At 31.8% G+C, this 8,147-nt stretch overlaps 1 protein-coding gene across 1 annotated transcript; it reads right to left on the reverse strand.

Moving 5' to 3' along the window:
• Positions 1-389: 389 nt before the first annotated feature.
• On the reverse strand, positions 390-2,288 carry LOC105785856 (adenylate kinase 4). The gene is made up of 6 exons (XM_012612045.2): positions 2,084-2,288; positions 1,859-2,004; positions 1,644-1,763; positions 1,393-1,560; positions 789-878; positions 390-691 (listed from the first exon to the last, which is right to left on the reverse strand). Exons 1-6 carry the CDS (start codon positions 2,193-2,195, stop codon positions 590-592), a joined length of 738 nt encoding a protein of 245 aa, XP_012467499.1. The 5' UTR covers positions 2,196-2,288; the 3' UTR covers positions 390-589.
• Positions 2,289-8,147: the final 5,859 nt, after the last annotated feature.

Consider the following 8,147-nt stretch of genomic DNA (forward strand, 5'->3'; position numbering starts at 1 on the left):
AATTTTATTCATTTCTATTGTTAATATGTCAGTTTGAAGTACACATGACATGTTACATGTAACTGTTTGGTTATTCCGCCAATCACGCCAGTTTTTAACAATAGAAATGGATTTTTTTTAAATATCAATTTTCTCTTTAATCTAATGTATAGAAATTAATTTATCCAATTTTTTAATGAAGTAAGCAAAATATAATCTAACTTTTGATGCTTACCAAAATAAAATGTGTTTCCAAACTTTAAAACAACATAATTGATTGATAATATCGATAATAAATAAGAATGATTAAGATGGATGAATTAAATATGAAAAGGATGGTTTTGGCTAAAAGGACTATGAGAAGGATATTGACACTACAAAACTACAAAAATAGGGACAGAACTCAGAAATTTAATCACTTCAATGTCACTACAAAACCTGTAGTAAACTATTATTTTGTGGGGGGAAAACCCTCTTGAAGGCTCCCAAAACCAGTAAATACTCATTTTTGAAATGTAAACAACGGTTTGCCGACAATGTATCGGTTTAATTCAAAATGATTAACAAAAATTTGAGAAAAATAAATAAATGAACGAGGTAGGATCAAGTCCTATGAAGAAAGAACCTTCTGAACCTCAGAAGTGACCTCTTTTGGAGGTTTCTCCGCAGGAAGATTGGCAAGAATACCTTTGCTACCATAATAATCGATTACCTGCATATCGTCAAACTATCAGAATTTGTTTATAAGGTCATCACGGCCACAAAGAGTTGAGTGATTTTGTTATATTCCATGGAGGAAACAAGCATACCGGCTCAGTCTGTCGATGAAAAGCCTCTAGCCTTGACTTGAGAACTGCTGGGGTGTCATCTTTTCTTTGAATCAATGGCTCCCCAGTGACCTTCAATGTACAGTAAGAACAAAACGTGTTACATCACAAACCAACTAAGAACTGATAAAAATCCAGATTAAAATCAATAAATTGAGACTAACTAGACTAAAACTATGAAACTCAGAGACCTACACATGGTAAGTCTTGAACCTGGACACTCAAGACCCAAGGCCTCCACCTTTGCCAACTGAGCCAAGGCCTCATTGGCCTGAAGAATCCGATTTTACATATTCCTAGAGAGTGCATCATCATATTTCAAAAACACAACCCTAAAACCTGCAGATCCCTCTTACATATGTGATGAAAATTGATGGATCAGGTAATGCATCAGTCCAAATAAATGAGCCTTAACCAAAAACTCTAAGTATATCTAAGAGAATGCGTGTCATATCCTTTATTTGCTTAATCAACTCAAAAATGTTTGCAAACAAAGACAAAGGTATAAAGATCCAGACGGAGCTTGCAGATTCATTCTGTATCCATAATCATTTAATAGAAAAGACAAATGAAAAAGGAAACCTACATCATCAAGACCAGGAACTTTGGGAGGTGCAAATTTGGTGTGGTAGGTTCGGCCGCTAGAAGGATGAATCCAACGACCGGTGATCCTCTCTTCCAATATGGAATCATCGATGGCAAAGTTCAACACCTTGTCGATCTTAGCTCCCTGCTTCCCAAGCATCTCATCAAGCTATACATCAAACATAAGAAACATGGTTAAAAGACCCCAAGAGTAACCCCAAAAGATTAAAAGGGAAATGAAAAGAAGGGCACCTTCTGTGCTTGAACCACAGTCCTCGGAAAACCATCTAAAATGAAACCTTTTTGGCAAGAGGGTTTCTTCATGGCTTCATCAATAATCCCAACCACCAAATCATCAGAGACAAGTTCACCCTAACATCAAACAAAGCACATGTCCTAATATTATACTTCACAATTAGATTAATAATGGATATGACTATCCAGTAAGGGGAAAGATATGATGTTACTTTATCCATGGCTTCTTTGGCCTTAATTCCAAGAGGTGTTTTGGCAGCAACTGCAGCTCTGAGCATATCACCTGTGGCTAAATGGCACAAGCAGTAATCATCCTTAATCATAGGCGACTGTGTGCCCTTTCCAGATCCAGGGGGGCCTGCAATTCATTGAATTTTGTCACTTCAATCACCCTAAGAAAAAATTAAAGCAAACACTAGAAAAACCAAGAAACGAACCAATGAGAATGAGGCGTTTGTCTGGTTTGGAGGAGCACTTGAAACGGCGAAGTAGCTCAGTCATGATATCAACGGAAGCAACATCCTCCAAAGCCACAGCAGAATCCGCCATTTTCTTTCTGAAAAAATATTACTATGAATGTTATACACAAAACCAAACTGAAAGACTATATGAAGAGGAAGGAGGTAGGTGGAACCAGTGAAGATGATGTCCTGTTATTTTACCTTCAAACTGGCTTTTTAAGGTTTAATTTAGAGTTTCAATCCCTCTACTTTATAAGAATTGATAAATTAGTTTGTTTACTCTAATTTATTAGAATTTAGTTCTCATATTTTACAAAAATTGACAAGTTAGCCCATTTGCTAAACCTTGGTGTTATATCATTAGTCTAAAATTAACAATTAAATAATTTACTAAATTATGTCACATTTTATTTAAAACATATTTTCTTTTAAAATTTGTTCAACAATGATTCTAGGAAAAGGGGCAAGCGTTGAGTTTATAAAGCTTATTATACATATGTCCGATCATTAGACAAAAACATCATAATAATAGTATTTATCATTTAAAACAAGGTACATTAATCTTTTTACAACTGAGATTTTATAATAAGAATAGACATATAAAGAAAAACAACTTACATGTAAAAATTAGCAAAATTAACTGTTTAAGCGCACATGCTTATCAAATTTTGATAAATTAAAATAAAAGAACTAACTTATTAATTTTCATAAACTAAAAGGGTGAAATACAGAATTAAACCTCTTTTTTTAACTTTGGGTTGGTATGGAAACGTTGACCTAATTTCTCCATCTCCATCCACCCCACTTCCCAATGTTTTTGTTTCCTTTTTTCTGTTTTACCCTCTTATCCTGCTTCAAATTGCCGCTGTTGTCCTCTACCACTACAACTGTCATGTCCCTGCCTTCCTTAGGCGACTTTGGGCTTTTTGACATTTTCGATTTTTATTTCTTTTCTTATTTTAATTGTGGATAGTTTGAATTCAGCGCCGGGCCCGTTCTGTAGTCTACCTCCTGAAATACTTAAAATATTTATTCTTCTTTTACTACTTTAATTATATTTTTGGTAGGCCATGACTTAATTATGGTTTAATTTCACTTTCGTCACCTAATTATAAAAATTTTAAACTGATTATTCAACTTATTGAGTTTTTTTCTTTATCTTTTCTGTTAAATCTTTAATAAATCGATGTCGTGATAGTTTTAAAATTGATATAATAACATATTTAACCCTCAACGATTACATATTTTATTATTTTTCATGATTATAAAAGAATTAACTCTCTATATTTACAAATTATCTCAAATTAACCTGATTCTAATAAAATTATAAAATTCTCTTATATTTAATTTTTTTAAAACTAAAATTTTAGCAAATATATTAATCAACCACTTTCATTTACCCAACATTTAGCAAACTTCAAATACATCACTTTACATATTCACCACACAAATTATATTTATTCTATAATATTCACATTATAATATTATAAAAACATATTTTATTCTTTACTGCTTTATTTTTAACTTTTCTTTTTGTGAATTATAAGAAAAGGGTAAAGCTATAGTAGCAACGTGACTAGTGCAACTCGAACCCAAGTTACATCTGGGGCGGTGAACACTCAACCATTAATTATTACACTTATGATAAGGAAAAATCTAGTTATTATTACACTTATTCACCTCAACCATTAATTATACTAATTCTTTAATTCAAAATTATATACAACCCTTTCTATATCGGTCACCCTTTATAATAATATTTCGCAATAAAAGTCAAGTTTCTAATAAAACTGATTTTTATATATTTTATTTTAACCTTTTATAATGACTTTTCACTTATAGCAATAATATCCATGATTACAAATTACATTCTTTATTAAATAAGTTGTTTATCATGCCAAAATCTTAAATAACTATGGTGGATATGATGGAAATATGATTTCTTAAATTGATTAAAGCTTTCTTTCTCTAAACAAACTTTATCTTACTAAACAATGAAACCTTGGTCTTGAATGAAGATGATGATGGTGGAAAACAAAAAATCTTGTATCATTATATCCGCAATGAATGCGTTATCTTGCTATGAACAAGAAATGACTTGAAAATTAAACTAATTTTTTGAATTATTGTTTAATTGATTGAAATTAAATAGTGAAATTCAAAGTAGAAATTAAATTAATTACTCATTGTAGTTTTATTGAACAAGTCAATTAAATTTATTTACTTATAGATACTAGTATGATAAAGTCATTATGACTTTAACGGAATCGAAATTAAGTTGAAAAATAATTTAATTAAAAAAATTAATTAAATTTATTTTAACTAATTAAATAAATAATATTTTAGGAAATAAAAAATTAACTATTAGGTTAAATAAATTATATGAGTTGACTAAAAATTTATATAACGCATAATTATACCCAATACATGAGACAGGCCAAATGATCCATCTCACATAGGATGGGTAACAACCCTAACTTAGAAAAGGGGGTGTCCTTACCCATATGTAGTCACAATAGGGGATTATATGTGTATTTCCTATTAAAACAAATTTTTTTCTTATTATTCAACTAGAATTCTTATATTATTTCTCTATATATGATATAATTTAAGCCAAAACATACACATATTGAATGTCGCTATTCTACTAGAAAATAGTGGTGATTTATTTATAGATAAATTATATTTGTTAAAGGTTCGGTTTTTGTTTTTGTCTCTAAATAGAGATTTAATTTTTCCCACTCGAAAATTATTAAGTTTTCATTGCATTTATCAGTTTGTGAATTGGAGTCCACACCCTAAGTAAACTGAGGGTTCGAGAATAACAGAGAAGACCATGTTAGTAGAAAGCTAGCGAATGATTTAGACCACCTATTCCAAACATAGGTAACAATTCGAGGAATGTTTTATTATTATAAATAACACAATCACTCAGTTTTTAGAAAAAAAAATTAATTTTTCGCTATGCAACAAAATTGATGTTTAAACCGGATTTTTCCAGCACTATGAATAAATTTTTAATAATATATGTAATTTAAAATTTTTATACAATTTGACTATTATTAATTTTATTTTATACTATACAGAACTTAATGCATGAGATATATGAACTTACTTTTAAATGTAGAGGAAGTAATAATTTAATAACTATGATTACAAAATAAAAATAAAAATATTTATCTTCATCCATATTATATGACGGGTTGCTGTGTTTTATAAAAAAAATTTAAATAACAATTAACAATATTAAATAGTGACTGGCATAAAAATTTGCTTTAAACTTATTTAAACTTTGATAGCATATATTTTATTTAGTTGTTTAAAACTTTTATTAGAATAAATTAAAGACAAAATTTGAGCTTTAAAACTTCTACAATTATTCTAAAATAGTATTTCAAATTTCTAAAACTTTTAAAATGCATACAACTTTTGATAATTTATTCTTATATTGTATTTAAAAAATAGTGTTAAATATAAAATAGCTTAAAAATTTTGAAACAAGATTTTAAATTTTTAAAATATTATAAATTTATACAAAAATGTTGTTTTGAAAATTATTTCAAAACAATTTAACTCCTAACACTATTGATAAAATGATATTCCAATTTTAATTTTTTAAAACTATCTTTTCAACATTTTAGATTTTAGATTTAAAAGTTATATGTTTGCAAACTTATTTTAAAAATGAAGTAAATATCCTTCTAATTTTGTTTTTGAAAAAACTTCAAAACCGTTTTAAAGTTTTTTTTTTTGAATAAAAATGACCATAAGGGTCGAAACAAGTTTCATTTAATAGCATCACAAATTACAGCATTATGGATATATGTAGGATAATTCATATAAAAAAACCAATTACAAGCATCCGCACACATTTTCTTACAAATATAATCTGCCACAGAATTACATTGCCAATTAGTCCAAACACAAGTGGCAGACCTAAAATTTGCTAAAGCCTTAAGACTGTCCTTAATCCATGCGCCAATAATTGCCAGGTCCCTTTTCTGGCCATTTATTTTGTTGACTAGCCCTGCACTATCAGATTAAAAAATCACGTCTCCTTTAATATTAAGACGACATGCTATCTTAATGCTCTCGTCAAATGCATACCACTTAGCCTCCTCAACCGATAGCTGCATCTCCTTAAAGCCCCCACCTCCACCCAAGACAAAACCATCGACATCCCTTACAATAACCCCATATCCAGTTCTATTATTACCAGTAGAAGCATCAAAATTAATTTTAATACAGTTCTTCGGAGGTTTATCCCATTTTTTTCTGTCGAGCTGGGCAAATATTATCGGCACATTTAACAGATTATGGATGTGGAACTCTTTACTAAGCATGATGGCCCTTTCCCATATAGCCTTCGCCTCTTATTCTTTACCCTAAAATAAACGGTTGTTTCTATTATTCCAACAATTCCACAAGATAGTCATAAAGTCCGCCATTGCTTTTTATTTTTTATCAACAATTCTCAACATATCTTCCAGCCAGTTGATACATCTATCATACTTCTTGAAAATAATGCTACTGTCTAGACCGCCAAACATAAGAGTGGCCCTCGAAATCGGATAGTCTTTGAGGGCGTGTACGAGAGTCTCATAATCGGCACCACACCTAGGACAAGCTTGACCAAATCCACGATGAACAGAGGCTATCTTGACATTAGTTGGCAGGATCTCGTTATCCACACGCCAGGTGAACACACGGATTTTAGTAGAGTGTCGAGTTTCCAGATCGCTCTCCAAAAAAACCTATAGGGGCCAAACCCAATTTGCTTCAAGAGAAGCCAAGAGTAAGCAGACTTCGAGGTATAATCTCTTAAAAAATTGTGAAACCACACCATTCTATCATTGTGATTCTCGTCCTCGATTGGTAAGTTACATATTTTCTCTTGGCCATAAAACTCATAGACCCTACAGGTATTCCAGCTTCTACTTTCAACATGCCAAAGCTCTCTTACATTGTATTCATTATGACTCAACAGGTTTGACTTAATAACTTCCCTATTTAAGCCTTCCAGCCCTCCAATTATCAGTACGGATATTAATACGGTCACCGCACCCAACTTGCCATCCGAAGCCATCTTTGAGGGCATCAGCCGCAGCAGTAATGCTACTCCAAGTAAACGAGGCTTTGTCAATTTTTTTAGAGTTGAAGATATTCCCATCAGGAAAGTACTTAGAGCTAAGAACTTTATAGCAAAGAGTTTCTTTATTGTTAATGAGCCTCCACACCTACCGACCGAGAATCGCCAAATTAAAAAGGTGGATATCCCTAAAGCCGAGCCCTCCCATACCCTTAAGGTGACACAACTTCTTCCATGAAAGCATTGTCCAAAATCTACCCCGTTCTTTGCCAGTCTACCAAACTCTACTGATATTTGTTTGCATATCTTCGGCAACACCTTTAGGAGCAAGAAAAACCGACATTGCGTATGTTGGTATAGATTGGAGAATCGCCTTGATGAAAATCTCTTTGCCTCCAAACGATAAAAGCCTCTTTGTCCAACTATTAATTCTGCAAGACAAACGATTGTTAATCTCTTGAAAAGAAAATGATTTTTTCTTACCAATAGGCAAGGGAAGGCCAAGACAGTTATCCAGTTTCTCTACCACTTTCATCCTTAGTAAGTCACCAAGTCTGTGCCTTTGCGCATTAAAAGTGTTGCAGCTAAAAAGAACCGTAGACTTACTAAAATTTAGCTCCTGTCCTGAAACAGTAGTAAAGTCCTTTAAAATATTAAGTAAAGCAACAACATTACAATTTTTATTTTTAACAAAAATAAAGGCATCGTCCGCAAAAAAGAGGTGGTTAATCCTAGGGCCATTGATGCTAGCCTAGATTCCATGTAAGACATTATTACCTTGCGCATGAAGAAGCATTCTCGAGAGTGCTTCCATGCAAAATAAGAACAAGTAAGGGGAGAAGGGATCGCCTTAACGAAATCCCCTCTCGGGAATAATAACATCCGACAAAGTATTATTGCACTTTACTATATATCAAACGATCCGAACACAATTCATGACTTTTTTTACCC

The sequence above is a fragment of the Gossypium raimondii genome, chromosome 1, assembly GCF_025698545.1.
Source record: "Gossypium raimondii isolate GPD5lz chromosome 1, ASM2569854v1, whole genome shotgun sequence".
Taxonomy (NCBI): domain Eukaryota; kingdom Viridiplantae; phylum Streptophyta; class Magnoliopsida; order Malvales; family Malvaceae; genus Gossypium; species Gossypium raimondii.